This window comes from Lissotriton vulgaris, chromosome 9, assembly GCF_964263255.1.
Source record: "Lissotriton vulgaris chromosome 9, aLisVul1.2, whole genome shotgun sequence".
NCBI lineage: Eukaryota > Metazoa > Chordata > Amphibia > Caudata > Salamandridae > Lissotriton > Lissotriton vulgaris.
The window spans coordinates 563,186,011-563,207,481 of record NC_141697.1 but is presented as its reverse complement, the minus strand read 5'-3'; the positions used below and the strand labels follow the sequence as shown (position 1 = coordinate 563,207,481).

Genomic DNA, 21,471 nt, shown 5'->3' with positions numbered 1-21,471 from the left:
GCATGCTTCTGGGGTTGTATGCAAGTGAATAAGAGGTTTATGCATGCTTCTGGGGTTGTATGCAAGTGAATAAGAGGTTTATGCATGCTTCTGGGGTTGTATGCAAGTGAATAAGAGGTTTATGCATGCTTCTGGGGTTGTATGCAAGTGAATAAGCGGTTTATGCCTGCTTCTGGGGTTGTATGCAAGTGAATAAGAGGTTTATGCATGCTTCTGGGGTTGTATGCAAGTGAATAAGTGGTTTATGCCTGCTTCTGGGGTTGTATGCAAGTGAATAAGAGGTTTATGCCTGCTTCTGGGGTTGTATGCAAGTGAATAAGCGGTTTATGCCTGCTTCTGGGGTTGTATGCAAGTGAATAAGAGGTTTATGCCTGCTTCTGGGGTTGTATGCAAGTGAATAAGCGGTTTATGCCTGCTTCTGGGGTTGTATGCAAGTGAATAAGAGGTTTATGCCTGCTTCTGGGGTTGTATGCAGGTGAATAAGGGTTATGCATGCTTCTGGGGTTGTATGCAAGTGAATAAGGGTTATGCATGCTTCTGGGGTTGTATGCAAGTGAATAAGAGGTTTATGCATGCTTCTGGGGTTTTATGCAAATGAATAAGTTGTTCATGCCTGCTGCTGGGGTTTTATGCAAATGAATACGATGTGTATGCCTGCTTCTGGGGTTTGATGCAAATTAATACGACGTGTATGCCTGCTTCTGGGGTTTGATGCAAATTAATACGACGTGTATGCATGCTCCTGGGGTTTGATGCAAATGTGTATGCCTGCTACTGCGGTTTGATGCAAATGAAAAAGGTTTATGCCTGCTTCTGGGGTTTTATTCAAATGAGTAAGAGGTTTATGCCTGCGTCTGGAGTTTGATGCAAATTAATAAGGTTTATGCATGCTTCTGGGGTCTTATGCAAATGAGTAAGAGGTTTATGCCTGCTTCTGGGCTTTTATGCAAATGAGTAAGAGGTTTATGCGTGTGTATCACTCCTGGATCCCTACATCTGGCACATTGGTTGGGGCATTCGTCAGATTTTTTAAGTGAATTGGTTTGCTCTTGGCCGGTCCTGCAGACGCTGTGCCTGACGAACCAGGAATCCTATGCACGCGAAGGGGAGCAGCAGATGTTACAATTAGGACCTCTAAGGAAACCTAAATGACACAGGTGGCCCGCACATCCGATAATGCACCCCTGTAGAAGACTAATCCCCACATCTGAGAACTACAAACAAGGGAGATTGCTCATCTAACAAGCATTGGAAATGCAATCGGGCTCGGATTTATTTGAGTTTGAGCTAATGGCATTGTAAATAGCAATGTCTTTTCGCCATGTGTTATGGAGTGTGTGCATGTGGTGTGTAGTGGAATTATGTGGGTTAGATTGGAATTGTAGCCAATGGTGGCATGCTGTGCTTTACATGAATATGTTTAAAAGTAAAGTGTACCATACTGAGATTGCTACAATAGTTAATTGTGGATGCGTTAACAATTGATGCGTGCACTGATGGCTGGTGGTTTGTGTGCTTTATAAAAGAGTGCACTGCCGGCTGGAGGTGTGTGTGCCTGGTGGAAGGGGGCACTGACGGCTGGTGGGCGTGTGGTTGGTAAAAGCGTGCACAGATGGCTGATGGTGTGTGTTTGGTGAAAGCGTGCACTGACGGTTGCTGGTGAGTGCGCCTTGTAAAAGCATGCACTGACGGCTGGTGTTGGACGCCTGGTGGTGTTTGTGGTTCGTGAAAGCGTGCATTGATGGCTGGTGGTGTGTTGTGTGTGTGGTTGTGTGTGTAGTGGTGAGTCTGTTACACCAATGTGGCGCACTGGTGCCACTGCACCTGCTGCAGCAATGGTAGCTACGCCACACTGGTGCCACTGTACCTGCTGCAACAATGATAGCTACACCACACTGGTGCCACTGCACCTGCTGCAGCAATGGTACCTACGCCACACTGGTGCCACTGCACCTACTGCAGCAATGGTACCTACACCACACTGGTGCCACTGCACCTGCTGAACAATGGTACCTACACCGCACTGTTGCCCCTGCACCTGCTATGCCACACTGGTGCCACTGCACCTGCTGCACTAATGATAGCTATACCACACTGGTGCCACTGCACCTGCTGCATAATGGTAGCCTCGCTACACTGGTGCCACTGCACCTGCTCCAGTAATGATAGCTACCACACACTGGTGCCACTGCACCTGCTGCACAAGGGTAGCTATGCCACACTGGTGCCACTGCACCTTCTGCACAAGGGTAGCTATGCCACACTGGTGCAACAGCACCTGCTGCACAATTGTAGCTATGCCACACTGGTGCCACTGCACCTGCTGCACAATGGTAGCTACGCCACACTGGTGGTACTACACCTGCTGCGCAATCATAGCTAAGTAACACTGATAACACCTCACCTGCTCCACGAATGGTAACTATGCCACACACTGGTGTCACTGCACTTGCTGCACAATCATAGTACTAAGCAACACTACCACTGCACCACCAATGGTAGCTACCACTCACCGGTACCACTGCACATGCTGCACCAATGATAGCTACGCCACACTGGTGCCACTGCACCTGCTGCACAATGGTAGCTACGCCACACTGGTGGTACTACACCTGCTGCACAATCATAGCTAAGTAACACTGATAACACCTCACCTGCTCCACGAATGGTAACTACGCCACACACTGGTCCCACTGCACAATCATAGCTAAGCAACACTACCACTGCAACTGCTCCACCTATGGTAGCTACCACACACTGGTACCACTGCACCTGCTGCACTAAACTGGTACCACAGCACCTGCTCCACCAATGGTAGCTACGCCTACGCCACACTGGTGCCACTGCACCTGCGCACAATGGTAGCTATGCCACAGTGGTGCCACTGCACCTCCTGCACAAGGGTAGCTATGCCACACTGGTGCAACTGCACTTGCTGCACAAGTGTAGCTATGCCACACAGGTGCAACTGTACCTGCTGCACAATCATAGCTAAGCAACACTACCACTGCACCTGCTCCACCAATGCTAGCTACCACACACTGGTACCACTGCACCTGCTGCACTAATGATAGCTACACCACACTGGTGCCACTGCACCTGCTGCACAATGGTAGCTACCACACACTGGTACCACTGCACCTGCTGCACTAATAATAGAAACACACTGGTGCCACTTCCCCTGCTCCACTAATGATAGCTACACCACACTGGTGCCACTGCACCTCCTGCACAAGGGTAGCTATGCCACACTGGTGCAACTGCTGCACAGGTGTACCTATGCCACACTAATGCCACTGCACCTGCTGCACAAGTGTAGCTACGCCACACTGGTGGTACTACACCTGCTGCGCAATCATAGCTAAGTAACACTGATACCACTGCATCTGCTCCACGAAAGGTGACTACGCCACACACTGGTGCCACTGCACCTGCTGCACAATCATAGCTAAGCAACACTACCACTGCACCTGCTCCACCAATGGTAGCTACCACACACCGGTACCACTGCACATGCTGCACCAATGATAGCTACGCCACACTGGCGCCACTGCACCTGCTGCACAATCATAGCTAAGTAACACTGATAACACTGCACCTGCTACACAACGGCAGCTACCACACACTGATGCCACTGCACCTGCTGCACAATCATAGCTAAGCAACACTACCACTGCACCTGCTCCACCAATGCTAGCTACCACACACTGGTACCACTGCACCTGCTGCACTAATAATATCTACGCCACACTGGCGCCACTGCCCCTGCTCCACTAATGATAGCTACACCACACTGGTGCCACTGCACCTGCTGCACAATGGTAGCTACCACACACTGGTACCACTGCACCTGCCGCACTAATAATAGCTACACCACACTGGTGCCACTGCACCTGCTGCACAATGGTAGCTACCACACACTGGTACCACTGCACCTGCCGCACTAATAATAGCTACACCACACTGGTGCCACTGCCCCTGCTCCACTAATGATAGCTACACCACACTGGTGCCACTGCACCCCCCTGCACAAGGGTAGCTATGCCACACTGGTACCACTGCACCTGCTGCACTAATAATAGCTACACCACACTGGCGCCACTGCCCCTGCTCCACTAATGATAGCTACACCACACTGGTGCCACTGCACCTGCTGCACAATGGTAGCTACCACACACTGGTACCAGTGCACCTGATGCACTAATAATAACTACACCACACTGGTGCCACTGCCCCACTAATGATAGCTACACCACACTGGTGCCACTGCACCTGCTGCACAACTGAAGCCACCGTCTATATAAACACAGCTGTATTCAGTAAAGAAAACCAGATCTGCATGAAAAGAGGAAACGCGAGTAATGTCTTTGGTAGAAGGAGAACACAGAACAAGCAGGAACGCGTGCCACTCACTGCAGACTGGTGAACGCGCCCAGAACATCTGGATTCCATTACCGCGGCCCCCTGACAGCTGTAATGGATAATTAATTGCGCTCCCCTGCGCGTAACCGCATACAATATGCAGGAAGTCTAGATTGAGAAATTCCTACGGCCTATGGTGTGCTACCTTACTATAACACAGCCTTGCCAGGACCTATTGCAAAGCATATGCCACAGAAACACCATGAAAATTCTCGCGCATAATGGAATGTCTGGCATTTTTCAACTGCTTTTCTGCAAGCCCTTACAAGAGGGCTTCGAAACTCCGCCCACTTTTGACGAAGTGGCGCAGGCCTCGCCCTAAAAACCAGATTCCAATGGGAAGTCCACTGTGCTGTCAGGTGTCCAGTTCCACGCGGAATTAGTTGCTTCAGTCCAGGTATGCTCCTTTGCGTTCTGGGAATTGTAGTCCTTCAATCTCAAATCCAAGATGGACTATAAATCCCAGAGTACCAAGAAGAACACCTGGTCCCGCCCACCCATGCAAGAAGAGGCAGAAGTATTGTGGAAAGGCAGTGTTATGTGTCACAGGGACAGCCACTAGAAACTGGGAAAAGATGCATTTCTAAGCTTTACAAATCAACATATACAGTTTGTTCCGATGCTCGGAAGTTATTTTCTTTCCGATTACACGAGGAAGATGGTTGTAATCTCAATGAGAGAGGGGCAGGCCTGGATAGCAGGGGTATTGAATTCCAGTGGAGGGCACTACAGAGGTAAAGAGATCAGGAACTGGGAGCTGCAGAGGGTGGTTTGGGTGGCACTTGAATGAAATAGTTGGCAGATCAAAGATCCCTGGTGGTGGTGTAGCAAATTAAGGTTTTGAAAGAATTCAGCACTTAAACATGCACTCTGGCCCCAGTAAGCTATGTGTTTAGCACAGGGCTGCCAGACCCAAGCTCTTCCATAAATATTTACATAGACAGACGCTCCTGCTGACTAAACATTTTGGATGGGACCTCCAGACCTCGCAACCATGAGGAAAGAGGCGGGAACCTACTGGAATGTGGCTTTTCTTGCTGTAGTAACAATGCGAACACACCCACTCAACTCCTCTGACTGCAAACTTCCAGAGGAAGGACTCGATTTCGATCTCGTGGGACAGGTTACTCCATCACAATGGTGACGTATATTCCCGTCCGCCGAAATATAAATCCCATTATAGCCTACGGGTTTTATATTTTGATGGACGGGATATCCGTCAACGTTGTGATGGAATAACCGGTCCCACGAGATCTAAATCAATCAAGCCCAAAATGTACATCCCAGGGATAGTGTATGAGGCACCCACCTTCATGGCGCTAACTGACCTAGAGTTTCCACCCAACAACCAAGCCATGGATACAGGAGTGCAACATTTGCATAGTTCTCTTTTGCAAAAGTATGGACAAATGACATGAAATGCAAATCTAGCATTTACACTACATTTTAGAGTGAAATGTACCCTTGTGTTCAAAACTGAAAAGAAGCACAAGCACCGCAAACAGCTGCTTGTGTTGAGTCACAGTACTTTCATACTCCTGTAAAAGAGGTTTTACATGAACAGACTTTAAACTATGCGACAAGGTGCAATTTTGTGAAGGATCCGTAACAAGCATAACGTGAAGTGCCAGAAATCGCATGCAAAATGACACCGGTGCAATTAAAACTTTGCCAGGAACTGTAAATGCTGACTGGAGCCCACATTCTTACACCAGACTTTATATCAACTGCAGAGCTCTTCATGTGGGTAAACCCAGCCGTTAGTTTGTAAAAAAAAAAAAAAAAAAAATTTAAAAAAAATTGTAAGTGTCGGGACTCATTGGGACGCAACCTGCTCCATCCCATTTCTCCGGTTGGTGCCGCCTAAAACAGAACCAACTACTAACCAGGAAAGTGGGGATAGGATGTGGCGTACTGGCCAGAGCTGGCTATTTGGGGGCTGGGTAACCAGGTCTGAGTCTCGGCCTCGGCCCAACATCCTGTAATGCTGAGCAAATCACTTAATCTCCCCACAATCTATACTACTATTATAAAGAGAGAACTTGCACCTTTTGGCAAGGTAATCTCGGGAACCACAGCGCCAATCTACACACCCGATACATCTTTGAAAATGTCAGGGTGTGTAGATGGACATAGGCTATATAAAAAAAATTTTAAAAGCAAAATAAAAAAATTAATTTACAAAATAAAGTAGTCCCCTGAAAGTAGCGCCGGCCGAGACCTAGCGCTGGACGCGACGTGCGGCATGACGAAGGAGGAGCGGCGGCGTCATGGAGGAGCGGTGGTGCAGTGGTGCAGTGAGTAGCGGCGGCGACGACATGAAGAGGCGGCGGTGCAGTGGTGGCGACATGAAGAGGAGGAGCGGCGGGTCAGGTAAGAAAAGTAAATAGTCGGGGGCGAAAGGGAGTCGGGGCGGTACTCGGGAGGCTGGAGGCGGGGGGGCGGGAGGGAGTCGGCGGGTGCACCGCTCGACAACATGCTGCCCCAGCCACCTTCTGGCCCCGGGCTAAAAATGCAGCCCCCAGCCCCCTTCTGCCCCAGGCAACGCTGGGGCGGGCTGCTAGTAAATACATAAATGTGTACTTAACTGGTGCTCATAAAAAGCACTGGTGTTGATGATTAAGTGCCAGTGTGCACAGGAAAACAACCGGCTCAAATTAAGCCCAGAGTTTATCTTCATATGCTGTGAGTGTTTCAGATTTGGTAAATAATGATCAGTGTTCACTGCCTGCCAGGACTCTAAGTGGGCTGGGTCCTTCAGTGTCTTAGAGCCAGCAGTAATTATTAACCGACTTTGAAATTGGTCCCTTTCAAACCCTATAAAGGGCTGTTAAAACACTTAAGGTAATCCACGGCAGCGATGAAGTCGTTGTTTAGACATTGTTTCTTGCATAACCTAAAGAAATGTGCGTTCTCCAGATATTGTATCTCATTTTTTTTCATGCAACATTGTGATTTTAATCACCTGTAGGCGTCTGGGTGAGTACAGGTTGTAGGTGGGTATTTATGACAGGGCACTATTGCATGCTCTTGAGTTCAGGCTGAAGGCAGTGCAAGTTTCAAACAGTACATTTCAGTGGTCAAAAGTGTTCAGACTGTAGCGCACATCCAATTATTGGCCTCTCTGCAGAGCGCAATGGCTACATATGTGCCTTTCACAATTGTGAGTCAATAAGGAAGTGTGGGAAAGCGGCATATAAATATTAACAGCACACAAGAAAAGAAAATCGGTGCTTACAGGAGAGAGTGTTGAGGGGTGGTCTGTCTGAAGGGGAGTTGAATTGAGACGTAAGGGGGTCGTACAAGTAGAATGAGAGGGACAGAATACACTGCTGAAGAAAGATGGCGTGTGAAAGATGCAGTGAGGATTTCAGAATGATGTGTGGGGAAAACACGGCATTAAGTATCCATTCATTCATTCATAATCTTTATTCGATTGTAGATTTTACAATCATAAAAGTTCATTTTAAAATCACACAATTAAAAACAGTTACAGTTCATTATCAAAGGCAATTAATGATACAATAGACAGCACAATATATCAAACAATAAAGCATGGGAAGTATATAGTTAAAAATATAAATAACTGTAGACTTAAGAATCACCAGCACATTTTTACATCATGGTTAGCCGTCCATGCTTTTCCTAAAGCAGATGGCTTTTTTTAAAAAATTACAAATAAACAGGGTACAGTCAATATTCAGTAGTTGTAAGTAATAAAGTGCGGGTTTAATTTGTGTGAAGCTCAATTTTTTAAGACACGGTTTAAGGTATAAATTCCGTGGGGTAGAGTAATAAGGGCAAATAAAAAGGAAGTGTGCCAGATCTTGAGGAGACTTTCCGTCGCAGCCACAAGCTGGCAACACTTCGCCCCGCTGGGCACCACTCGGGAATGCCAGTAGAAGGTGGTAGAGGTCAAAGCGGAACCTTATTAAAAGAAACCGTTCATAGCTGGACATTGGCCATGTCAAATAAGGTTCTATTTGCAAGCATGTTTTTAGCAGTAGATGTTTCCTAACGCTGACCTTCTGTGTCTCAACCTCTTCCCTATCGGTACATCTTAACAAAACTATGGCATTCTTGACCAGGTTCACATCAGATTTTCTGATTGTATTTGGGGCATAAAACAAATCACGTCGGCCTATTGCCGTTAGGCTGTCCTTTATATAGTTTACCCATGGTACCTTAAATCTCCCGTCTAACTGTAGAGCTTCTTTCAATAGGGCATGTGTTAGTGGGATTTCATTGTTTAACCAACATTTCAGCCAGCATAAGACTGGGCTTACTGCTATTCTGTCACCTAGAAAGGGGACCCCCAGCTCCTCGTGTACTGAGTAATTCCCAGTGCCCCTGGGCAGTCTTAAGATCTTTTTCAGGAAGTTATTTTCTGCGACCTCTAGGTCTTTGACCTTACGATAGCCCCAGAGCTCGCTCCCATAACAGGCAATAGCAACGCTTTTTGCCTGGTACAATTTAAGCAATGCGGCCAACGGGCAATTGCCGATCTTTTTTGCAAAGCCGAGGATGGCCGCATTGACCCTTGTAATTTCACCCTTCTTTTTGGAGACTGCTGGCCCCCAAGATAACTTTTGATCTATCAGGACCCCGAGGTAAGAGAAGGAGTTGGTTGATGGGATTTTTTCCCCGTTTAAACTGAAGTGACCAGGTTTCAGAGTGCCCTTACCTGCTTTCAAAACGAAGGACTTGGAATTATTTATACTTAAACCACGTGACTCCATAAAATTAAGTATCTAACAAAGCGAGAGACCACAAAGTTAAGTGAAGGTTTTAACAGGAGTAGCTGAGACACTCCGAAGACAACTACCCCTCCCAGAGACCTTCAATATGTCTAATTTAATCTCATATTTTTAGAATTGAAACATTTGTCAATTCTGTTTACCACAGAATCATTGTTCCTACTCGTTTATTTTACATATCGATAACAGCCATTGTCAAAGCAAATGAGCCTGCCTTGTTTTAGACCCATGTCAATTATGTTTTATAGTCCTGGATGCAATCAAGATAAATCACAGAATTATACCCAAATACTTGTCAGGTGACACGACGTGTGAAGCACAGTACTTTAGTTCACGTGCTTTAAGCCACGCCCTTAATTACAAAGATATGCTTATAGGACAAGATCCTTAGAGATATACATATACATATATACATATATTCCAACAATTTTCTCCCCCTCGAGGAAAGAAAGACGGAGTCGCACTCCAAAACAAAGCCCAGCACCACGCTGCAAGTTGATTTCTTCGTGTCGAAACGCGTTGGTTTATTTGCTTTTGACCCCATGGATTAATAAATCACTTGAAGAAATCAACTTGCAGCGTGGTGCTGGGCTTTGTTTTGAAGTGCGACTCCGTCTTTCTTTCCCTCGAGGGGGAGAAAATTGTTGGAATAATTAAGCAGTTGGGCTCAACTGCGGGAGTGACGCGACCACACATAGCAGCGCCTACAAGGGAAAGGAGGGAGCCATAAGGCAGAGATATATACATATATACATACATACATACATACACACACTTTATTCGGTATCAATACAATACCATAAAGGTTCTTGAGCTTGCAACCCCCCTTTATCTACCATGACAAACACAAAGCTGTGTCCCTCCGCACACACCCTCATCCAGCCGATTGTCACTTATTTAACTAGTCCCAAAAGATTTCCACCCACAGCAAAAAAAAAAATTTAAAAAAATGTAAGCGTGATAATTAGCATATAGGTGTGACATGGCTTCTTTCCCGTCCATCCCTGCCTGGTGTGCAGTGTACTCACCTAGGAACCTTTAGGACGGGGCTGCTAGAATAGAACAGGTGTATGAATCTCGTGCTGGTTGCCACGTGCACATGAGATCTTGCCGCGGAAGACAGCATGCTCATTTCAAACTAACTCAGAGGGTTCATGGCCCGTCAGCAGGGGTTCAGATCCCGGCAAGGTCAATTCAGCCTTTCTTACGAACTCTATGAATACCAAACATTAACCAGTACTATTTTCACACAAATAAAGTTCCAAGTAAAGGGCTACAAGTAAATCGCCACAGAACGAATTTGAAAATGCCCTCAGCCATGGCTGAGAAAGCAGAATGCTTTTATTTGACAGTTTTTTTTTTACCTTAAAGCACAAAGGCCAACCATTCGCGTCATTATTTCACCTGAACCCAACAAACGGTGGAATTGAGAGCAGTTTCTTGTTCAGAGAAAAGGTGACACCCAGGTCCCCTCAGGCTCGACCCGTGGGCGGGAAGCAGAGGCAATACAAAGCACCGTGTGAATGCCCGCTGGGAGGACTCGACAGCAAACACTGCAGATACGAGAACTGGTGGTGAAGTAAAATGCGACTGCGTCTGACGCCTGGTAAGGGCCTCAGCCTGAGTCGGGTGGGGAAAGCAGCGCCCCCCTGCGTCTCTTCCGAAGTCTGCACCATTGTTGGATATGAACATGCACACACTCACATACATATCCAGTTCCCACTCACCAAACAGCCAGATCCCCGACTCTCCATGAGAGCGCACCTACCCAGAGACACCCACAGAGACCGGCCTTTTCCAGTCCCATAGGCAACCTTACTCCCAAAATAACACCCACCACCATACTGGAACCCCCACGCCCCCAACACAGCCACTTCCTCCATGCTACCTCACGTGGACCACGGTAGGCAGAGCCATACCGAGGTAATTCATTGATTTGGTTCCATGTATCAGACGGCAACGGTGGGCACAAAACGATGGAATAGAATGCAGCCGCGACGAATTACTAGCGGCTGAGATTAATTCAGGTAGTCCACTCCCACCCGTCACTTTTTTGTTTCCCTCGATCAATCAGCGACCCCGGATTTGTCCGAAGGCACCCCTGGTACAGACCTTCCTATCTCGGGTGCCACCGTGCCAGGGTTGACGAAGGCTGCGCAATTATGAAGTAAATGCGGTTCCCGGATCACTCTGTAGGTGCTACGGCTTCCAGTCCTTGCCCATCCGGGAACCTGGCCCCTCGACCGAAAAACACGAGGCTATTCAAGGGATAAAAGGTGGGCAAAGGGTCAAGCTGATGACGCCATCGGTTGTCTGATGGTCCCAGATGTCATTTTTGTTACCCCAACTTGCGACCCCCCCCCCCCCCCCCGGACATTCTACCACTGAATCCATACGAATAGCCCCGTGAAATGGGGGTATTGCCCATCACTCACCCTGCCCAGGTACAGCTCGTCCAGCCGCTCGTCGATCCACTTCTCCACGTCCAGCCTCTTCTGCAGCTCCTTGCGGTCATATTTGACCGTCACTCGGGCTTGGCGCTTCTGGATGCCCCCGTGGCCCCCCGGGGACCGGTTACCCCTGCACGGGGAGGAGTGCAGCTTGCCCAGCCCCCGCTGCCCCAGCTTCTGGGATGCCATCGGAAGGAGGGAACGGCGAAGTGACGCACCTCTGATCTCCCGGTGCTAGTTCTCGAAGTGTGTTTCCAAAGGGCTTTAATCCAGTGCAGATGCCTGATACTTTATGAACTGTTGGATGTTGCTGTAGGACGTGCACAGCTGAGCGCAAGGGATAGATGAGGGCAGTCCGATGAGGAGGGCGGCGTCCAATGTATACTCCGGGTGTATTTAGGTTAAAGGTTCTGTTCACTGAAGGTGTAGACTGAATACCACGCAATCACCGTTTTCACGGAGCCCTGATCGTGAAGGCGCTAGAACGTGCGTCCAGGTTCACTCCTCTGTTTCCTCCCTAACCCGCTGCTCTATCCAGGGCTCTGTTCAGCACTCTCATCGTGGTCTGCGCCGCAGCCTGTATTTATAAAGCACACCGGCTGGAGCGCGAGGAGGCGGCGCCGCTGGGTCCCAGCGCGATCCTTCTCTGGACTCAGCTCAGCTGCGTTGTCATGGAAGGATACGCAGAACAGATGTGAGTAATTATTTTATCACGGGCAGCCTGTCCAGGCTACAGGGATTTATTGACCCCTTTCGACTGTCCAATATTTCATTACTTATTTGGTGTCATACGAATTATACACCACTTCTGACAAGACAATTCGCCACAAAACTCAACGAAAACGAGAACACCACGAGCGCCACAAGTCACAGGCACACAAAAAAGCATTGGAAAAACCAATAAATAGGTTTTTAATTTATTTATTTATGCGATTTTATATAGCGCGAACTTTACCCGAAGGTTGTAATGTCCAAGACTGCCCTGCGCAGTCTAGTGTTCACGCACGTAGTCGTGCGCCAGCGCGGACGTGGTACGTGGCGTCCGCGCGTACTATAAAATAAAGGAGGCGTGGTCTCGGAGTTAGTCCGGACCACGCGGAGAAGCAGCAAGGTGTCCGGAGTCCCTCTGTCCAGCGCAGCGTCACCGCGCTGCGCCAGAACACACAGGGGGGCCCCACAATGGCGACGAGGGCGAAGAGTGCCCACGCTGCGTGAGGAAAGGCTATCTCGCCTGCACCGCCGGTGCACCCAGGCGTCCCCGACCTCCTGGGACAACACGTGTGTCTGCCGAGTGCGGAGCTGCCGGCCCTGCATCTCCTCGACGGCGCAGGCTGGCCTCAGTGCTTTCTGCCTCCCAGGGGATACTTCGAGTGCTTTCAGCTCTGGCACATGATGGGAGCAGGACTTGATCAACCCGAGGTACCAGCGCCGTGCATCTGCTCAGGGCCACAGCTCCTCCTATGAGCCCCTCCCCCGCGCAATCCCAAGCAGTGCAGCCAGGGCTCCAGCATACTGCCCTCTTCTGGCCACTGGATTGACTTCTCACCTGGCATTACTCACCTGGCTCGAGATCTGCGCCTAGGAGGCAGAGGATTCACACAACCCTCGCCCCACGTGCCAGTGAAGCGGAGGCTAGTCGCACTGCGTCATCATGGCGTCCATCCCCCCAATCGAGCCCTTTGTCGTTGACGGGACCCCAGCATCCCTGGCCCCTCGCTGGAAAGACTGGGTTGAAAGGCTCCAGTTCTACTTTGAAGGAGCAGGGACGGCGCGCGACCGACGCAGGGCGCTCCTCTTGCACCTGGGAGGAAAAGATATCTACAGGATATACAAAACCCTGGTAGAGGCCACCCCTCGCACATATGTCACGCTCCTCAACGCGCTCAATGCCCATTTTGAGCCGATGCAGAGTAAAGACTACGAGCGCTTCATCTTCAGGCAAGCGCGTCAGGAAGCAGATGAATCCCTCGATGCCTTCCATGGTCGCCTGAAGGAACTCGCGAGCACGTGCGGATTCCAGGATGAACAAGAAGAAATCCGCGGCCAGATTATCCAGAACTGCTACTCCTCTGACCTGAGGGTAAAGATCCTCCAGGAGGACGGCAAGCCCCTGGCCGACATTCTAAAGCTAGGCCGTTCAAAGGAATTATCCCACGCAAGGGCGTCGCATATGGAGGCAGCGCTTCACAGACCAGTAAAGGCAGAGCAAGTCCACGTGGCAGAGCACGTCAACGTGGTGAGACCGAAGCAACGCCCGGCGGGGAGAGGAAGAACGCCAGAACGCCGGAAAGAGTGTGGATATTGCGGGGGCGCACCACATAGAGCACAAGACTGCCCGGCACGGGGAAGGAAGTGCGGGTCATGCGGGCGCATGAACCATTTCGCATCGGTGTGCAGATCATCTAAACCCAAACCTGAAGCCGCCCATGCCATAAGGGAAGACCCTGAGAGCGAAGATATGGACGATGACGCTCACAACTATCCGGTGCACTATGTGTTCGCCATAGATCAGCCTTTGAGGAAAAAACGGCGACTCCCAAAGTGCAGGATAAAGGTACTAAACCAAGAAGTGAGAGCGACCATTGACACAGGGGCCTCGATAGAGCTGATGGCGGCAAACGTCTACAACCAACTGCGAGACAAACCACTCCTGAAACCAGCCAAGATCAGAGTCTTCGCCTATGGACAAAAGACACCAATACCGTTAATAGGGTGCTTCCAGACAGACATACAGCACCAAGAACTGAGGACGCCAGCCACCATCTACGTGACCAAAGAAGGTAGCGGAATGCTCCTGAGTGGCCAAGCAGCTGAAGACCTACACCTCATCTCGTTTGCCATGGCCGTCTTGGAAGAAGAGCTAGACACAATCCTGGAAGAATTCGAAGACACATTCAAAGGTATTGGATGCCTCCGAGGCAAAGAAGTCTCTCTACACATTGACAAATCCATACAGCCAGTAGCCCTCCGTCATCGACGGATAGCATTTCACCTAAGAAAGAAAGTGGAACAGGAGTTGGAGACCCTTGAAAAACAGGGGATAATCGAGAAGGTCAGCGGGCCCACCCCCTGGGTGTCGCCGATTGTGGTAGCGCGGAAGCCCAAACAACCAGGACAGGTCCGCATCTGCGTCGACATGCGCCTCCCCAACGCAGCGGTGAAGAGAGAAAGACACCTGACGCCTACCATAGACGACATTCTAGGAGAGTTAAACGGAGCGAAGTGGTTCTCCAAGATGGACCTGAGATCAGGATACCACCAGCTACCTCTGCACCCGGACTCCAGGTACATCACCACTTTCTCCACTCACGTTGGCCTCCGGCGCTATCGGCGACTCAATTTTGGAATATCAAGCGCTGCAGAGGTCTTCCAAAACACGATTCGAGAAGTATTGAGTGGGATCACAGGCGTCCTAAATGTCAGCGATGACTTGCTGATATACGCCGATACAGTAGAAGAGCACCACAGAAGACTCAGAAGCGTGCTACAAAGGATCAAAGACTCAGGCCTTACCCTACACAGAGAGAAATGTCAGTTCCTGCAGAACACCATCAGCTTCTTTGGGTACACGTTCTCCGACAAGGGAGTAGCCCCTGACCCTGAAAAAGTGAAGGACGTGCAAACAGCCCCAGCGCCGAACAACACATCAGAAGTTCGAAGTTTCCTCGGGATGGTAAACTTCTGCGGGCGATTCATCCCCGACCTATCCAATCTCACCAGGCCACTAAGGGAGCTCACCAAGTCCACCACCCCATGGCAGTGGGGGGAAGAACAGGAGCGGGCGTTTCAGAACACCAAGGCAGCCCTGTCAGCCAACACGACCCTGGCGTACTTTGACCCTTCCAAGGCGACGAACGTAGCAGTGGACGCCAGTCCCTATGGACTCGGAGCAGTGCTGACACAAAGCCAAAACGGGGAAGACTGGGCACCCATAGCCTACGCCAGCAGGTCCCTGACAGAAACTGAACAACGCTACTCTCAGATTGAGAGGGAGGCCATTGCGATCCACTGGGCCTGCAGGCACTTCCACGTTTACGTCTATGGACATCCGTTCACTGTTTCCACGGATCACAAGCCCCTACTCCCCCTGTTCCGAGGGTCAGTCTCGAAGCCTCCCCCGAGAATCGAGAAGTGGATTCTGCAACTCCAAGAGTATGACTACAAACTGGAATTTAAGCCCGGTGCGTCCAATCCGGCCGACTACCTCTCACGGCACCCCCGAGCGGCAACCACCCGAGAGAGAGAAGATGCCGAAGAGACAGAGGAGTATGTACAAGTCATCCTCGAAAGATCACGCCCGCTGCCCATGAACCTTGACATGATTGTGGACGCAACCCGCAAGGATGAAGTCCTGCAGCTAGTGAACACTGCCCTGAGAGACAACGACTGGAGAACACTCCAGGCCTCGCTGAGTCAGAGGACACCGGAAGCCAAGCGAGCCCTAGAGACCCTCTGCAGGGTAAAGGACGAACTGTCAGTAGACAGTCAGGGATGCGTACTTAGAGGACCACGGATTGTGATGCCGGCGAGCCTGACTCAACAAGTAATCGAATTGGCACACCGCGGCCACCAGGGAGTGGTGAAGACAAAAAGTAGACTCAGGGCCAAGGTGTGGTTCCCGGACCTGGACATGAAGGTCGAACAAATGGTCAAGGAGTGCCACTGGTGCCAGGCCGCAGGTCCACCCGAACCGCCACCGCCGGTAATCACCGAGGAGAACCCCGAGAGACCCTGGGAACGAGTGAGCGCCGATTTTGGACACCTCCCGGACGGGCGGTACATGCTCGTTGTAATTGATGACCTGACCAAATACCCCGAGGTGGAGATAATACCTACACTCACAGCCAAGGAAGTAACGACGAAGTTCGAGAAACTCATCGCCACCCATGGCATCTTCGACCTGGTCAAGACCGACAACGGGCCGCCGTTCCAAAGCCAAGAATTTGCGGACTATCTCCAGGAGTGGGGCATCCAGCACAGGAAGGTCACCCCCAGGTGGCCACAGGCCAACGGGGAGGTAGAACGTTTCATGAGGACCCTCAATAAAGTGATTCGGATTGCTCATGCAGAAGAGACACCCCTGGAGAAAGCCATCTACACGTTCCTGAGGGAGTACAGGCTGACACCCCACCGTACCACTACAGCGGCCCCAGGGCCAGCCGCCATGGGGCGAATTGTCCGAGACACGATCCCCCACCACCACACCTGGACCCCGACGGAAGCAAACCCTCAGCAGACTTTGCTCAACAGAAAGCGATCAAACGAGTACGCGAGTTTCCGACGCCGAGCCAAGGAATCATACATTGGAGAAAGAGATCGAGTATACGTGCGAGACCGATATCCCGGAAGCAAATTCAGGCTCCCGTTCGAACCCAGGCCCTGGACTGTCACCCGCCGGACAGGCACGATGGTAACGGCTCAACGCGACGGAGAAACCGTCACCCGCAACGTGTCCTTCTTCAAGCGGGCTGCAGTCCCGCCCAACGGCATGCCCAGCAGAGACCCGGACAGAGCAACACCAAGCCCGACGACTCCAAGCACCAGATCCCCGGTGAGCGGGTACAACGACGCAGCAGACCAGCCAGAGGCGAGCTCGCCAGAGTCTGAGAGGCCCGGCATAGCCAGTCGGTGTCCCTCCGGAGACGAGCTATCTCCAACCCCAGCCCGGCAGGTCACCCCGAGGAGAACACTGTTTCGAGGAGAGGCCGCTGGCTATGGGCTAAGAAGAAATCCAGCCCCCTCATCACAGCTGGCGGACTTTGCTGTGGACTGAGACTGTGCACCATGAGCGTCAGACTGGTAACAGGCCTGCCGGCCACTTTGCTTGTTTTCCACATGTTCACCATTGACTCTCAGTTTGCATGTTGTTTTTTTTTCAATAAAGGTGGAAAGGAGTGTAATGTCCAAGACTGCCCTGCGCAGTCTAGTGTTCACGCACGTAGTCGTGCGCCAGCGCGGACGTGGTACGTGGCGTCCGCGCGTACTATAAAATAAAGGAGGCGTGGTCTCGGAGTTAGTCCGGACCACGCGGAGAAGCAGCAAGGTGTCCGGAGTCCCTCTGTCCAGCGCAGCGTCACCGCGCTGCGCCAGAACACACAGGGGGGCCCCACAAAGGTGTCAGAGCGCTTTACATAAGAACCAGTTGAGAAACTCTATTGCTGCTTCAAGGGGTCTACAGGCTAAACTATTGCTGCTTCAAGGGGTCTACAGGCTAAACGAAAAATTGTTAGAATTTGGGGTTTATTTATGCCTCAATAACTGTATTTGTCATGTTTCTTTTTTTGGATCCTTCTCGTTGGTCTTTTTTTCTAAAAACTTATGTATGTATGACCTCTTTATTGGCTATGGCCTATGCAATGTTTAATGCTTGTTCACTGCAATTATTGAAAATGTTTATTTCTGGCTTATCTTGTGTGTCCATTTGATGCAAATAAAAAATCTTTAAATTATTAAAAAAAGAACCAGTTGAGAAACATAAGGACTTAGGATTACATGCGTTACATAAAGGATACAAACAGAAACAAGCATTTGCAATGCAATAGGGCTCGCATTAGTAAAGTTAGAGGTATTAGTATTGTAAATGACAATTTTTTTATTTATGTTTTTGTTTTGAAAATAGCAAAATTAATAACGTTGTCATTTACAATGCCAATAGTGTTAACTTTTGCAAATGTGACACCTATAGCATTTGTAATGCAATATGTGTTGTATTTACATGACTTAGATGTATTAATATTAAAAATAAAAATGGCTTTTATTTTTTTAATAATTAATACTTAAATAAAAGTTATTGTAATTTATAATGGCAATATCTTTTGTAAATAACTTGTGAAGATTATGTTCATTGTATTTTATTGTGATGAACTTCCAAGAACAGAAGTGAGCGCTTATACTATTAGATCTAAGCGCTGCCTTCGATACTGTGTCCCACCATATACTGATCCAACGCTTACAGGAGGCGGGAGTGACGGATGTCGCTCTCCAGTGGTTTCGGTCTTTTCTGGCGGATCGTTCCTTTAAAGTGGCTATACCACCTGGCCAATCCGCTACCTTTCCCCTGGAGCTGGGGGTACCACAGGGATCTTCGTTGAGCCCTACAATGTTCAACCTCTATGTGAAACCGTTGGCTGGTGTCGTCAAACAGTGGGGTCTTACGATGGCCTCATATGCGGACGACACACAGCTAGCGGTGACACTTAGTGGAGACCCTGAGGTGGAGGCCCCCAGATTCCGTGCGGGTCTCTTGGCAGTAGCAAGCTGGCTTCGCACCAACTGCCTTCAGTTGAATGCCACCAAAACAGAGGTGTTGGTACTAGGGAAGCACGCTAAGCTATGGGGTGACCAGTGGTGGCCATCAGAGTTAGGTGTCACTCCTATTCCAGCTGCTGGAGTGAGAAATCTAGGAATCTGGTTGGACTCTGCGCTCACCTTCAGGGACCACACCAAGAAGGTGGCTGCCACGTGCTATGGAATTTTGCGGGGTACTAGGCCGGTTTTAAAGTACTTTGATCCCCCTACCAGACAACTTGTGGTCCAGGCCTCAATACTATCTCGGCTGGACTACGGCAGTTCACTGTTAGGGGTGAATCAAGCGGAGGCCTCTAGGCTCCAAAGAGTACAAAATGCCGCGGCACGAGCCATTGTGGGCCTCCCCAGACATTGCTCAGTGTCTGGTACCATCACGGCCTTACATTGGCTCCCGGTCAGACAGCGAATCAAGTTCAAGGCGCTGTGTCTGGCCTTTAAAATTTTGAAATTTTCTTCGCCGCCGGCACTTGCCAATCTTCTCACGCCTTCGAGATCCTTGAGATCGGAGGGGCTTCATCTGGCTGTCTGTCCACGCTTTAAGTTGAGCAGAATGGGTGGCCGTTCCTTTAGGGTGCTAGCGGCAGGTTTATGGAATTCGCTCCCGGTACACATCCGAGCTCTTGAAGACTTGCTCGCCTTCAGGCAGGCGATTAAAACTTTCCTGTTTCCTGTGTCTGGTTAATTTCTTTCTTTTACTGTGTGTTATGTTATAGTGTCTGTCAAAGCGCCAGGACGCCCCTTTGCTGGGGCAGCTGCGCGCTATAAAAATATAAATAACATAACATAACAAACAAATATTAACATCTTTTTGTGACATTTGTAATAAAGCTTGAAACATTGAGAGAACATATTTGAACCAGTTGTTGAATAGTTGCACAGAATGATGTTGTGGTCGCGCTAAGTGATGTGGTGGCGACGAGTGATGCTGTGGCGTTCAGTGATGCAGTGGTAGCGCATAGTGATGTTGTGATGCCCCCGAGTGATGCTGTGGTGATGCTGAGTGAGGGCGATAGATAGAGCGGGCGATAGATAGAGTGAGTGATGGCGATAAAGTGAGTGATAGATAGACAGATAGATAAAGTGTAATTATGTTGCATTGAGTAGAGTGTAAGTATGAGGTGTGTAATTATATGGCACTGAGTGGTATTATGTGGAGTGTATTTATGTTGCATTGAGAAGAGTGTAATTATGTGGCGTGTAAATATGTGTTACTGAGTGGTATTTGGGGTGTATGTTGCATTGAGTGTCGTGTAATTATGTGGCGTGTAATTATGTGTTACTGAGTGGTATTTGGGGTGTATGTTGCATTGAGTGTCGTGTAATTATGTGGCGTGTAATTATGTGGCATTGAGTGGTATTTGGAGTGTATGTTGTATTGAGTGCAGTGTAATTATGTGGCACTGAGTGGTATTTGGAGTGTATGTTGCGTTGAGCGCAGTGTAATTATGTAGCATATAATTATGTGGCACTGAGTGGTATTTGGAGTGTATGTTGCGTTGAGCGCAGTGTAATTATGTAGCATATAATTATGTGGCACTGAGTGGTGTTGTGTGGAGTGTATGTTGTATTCCGTGGATTGTAATTGTGTGGCTTGTAATTATGTGGCACTGAGTGGTATTGTTTGGACTGTATGTTGCATTGAGTGCAGTCTAATTATGGTGCACATGATTATGTGGTACTGAGTGGTATTTGGAGTGTATGTTGCATTGAGTGCAGTGTAATTATGTGGTGTGTAATTATGTGACACTGAGTGGTATTTGGAGTGTATGTTCCATTGCAGAGTGTGTGAGGGTGCGCAGAGTGTGAGGGTGCGCAGAGTGTGAGGGTGCGCAGAGTGGGCAGTGTGTGTGAGGGTGGAATGTGTGCTTTGTGTGCGAGGGTGCAGTGTGTGTGAGGGTGGAATGTGTGCTTTGTGTGCGAGGGTGCAGTGTGTGAGGGTGCAGTGTGTGTGCGAGGGTGCAGCATGTCAGTTTGTGTGAGGGTGCATTGTGTGTGAGTGCAGTGGGTGCAGTGTGTGTGGGTGCAGTGTGTGTGGGTGCAGTGAGTGTGGGTGCAGAGTGTGTGGGTGTGGGTGCAGAGTGTGTGGGTGTGGGTGCAGAGTGTGTGGGTGCAGAGTGTGTGGGTGCAGAGTGTGTGGGTGCAGGGGTATTTTTAGGGTTCAGGGCTAGGTTTGGGTTTTGGGATACAGGGGTATTTTTAGGGTTAGGTTTGGGTTTTGGGGTACAGGGTATATTTATAGGGTTAAGATGGGTTAGTGTTTAAGCATGTTGGGGTATTTTAAGGAATAAGGGTGGGTTATGATTATGGGGTGAAGGGGTATTTAAAGGAAGCAGGTTGGGATTAGCACACGATATGAGACATGGCATGAAGGGAGGAACGTACCACACGCCCCCAGCACACACCCACATCACAACGCAGACACGCCCACAAGGGACTACTTTGCTTGCACGGTTCTTTTACATTTTTATGGTGGGCGTCTGCATAGCCTATGTCCTTCTGTTGCAACTGCCCTTTCCAACACTGTATTGGGTGTT

The 21,471-nt window shown here is 49.4% G+C and overlaps 1 protein-coding gene across 2 annotated transcripts in view; it reads right to left on the bottom strand.

Moving 5' to 3' along the window:
- The window catches only part of LOC147691802 (protein phosphatase 1 regulatory subunit 14A-like), a 283,304-nt gene that overhangs the window by 241,722 nt on the left and 20,111 nt on the right, over nt 1-21,471 (bottom strand). The window contains exon 1 of one of the 2 annotated variants that reach the window (XM_086938094.1): nt 11,615-12,189. The exons of the other annotated variant lie outside the window; for it this stretch is intronic. Coding sequence (XP_086794220.1) covers nt 11,615-11,818 — 204 coding nt within the window. The 5' untranslated portion in view covers nt 11,819-12,189. Of the gene's footprint in view, nt 1-11,614; nt 12,190-21,471 lie in introns of those variants that run through there. 2 annotated transcript variants of the gene reach the window in all.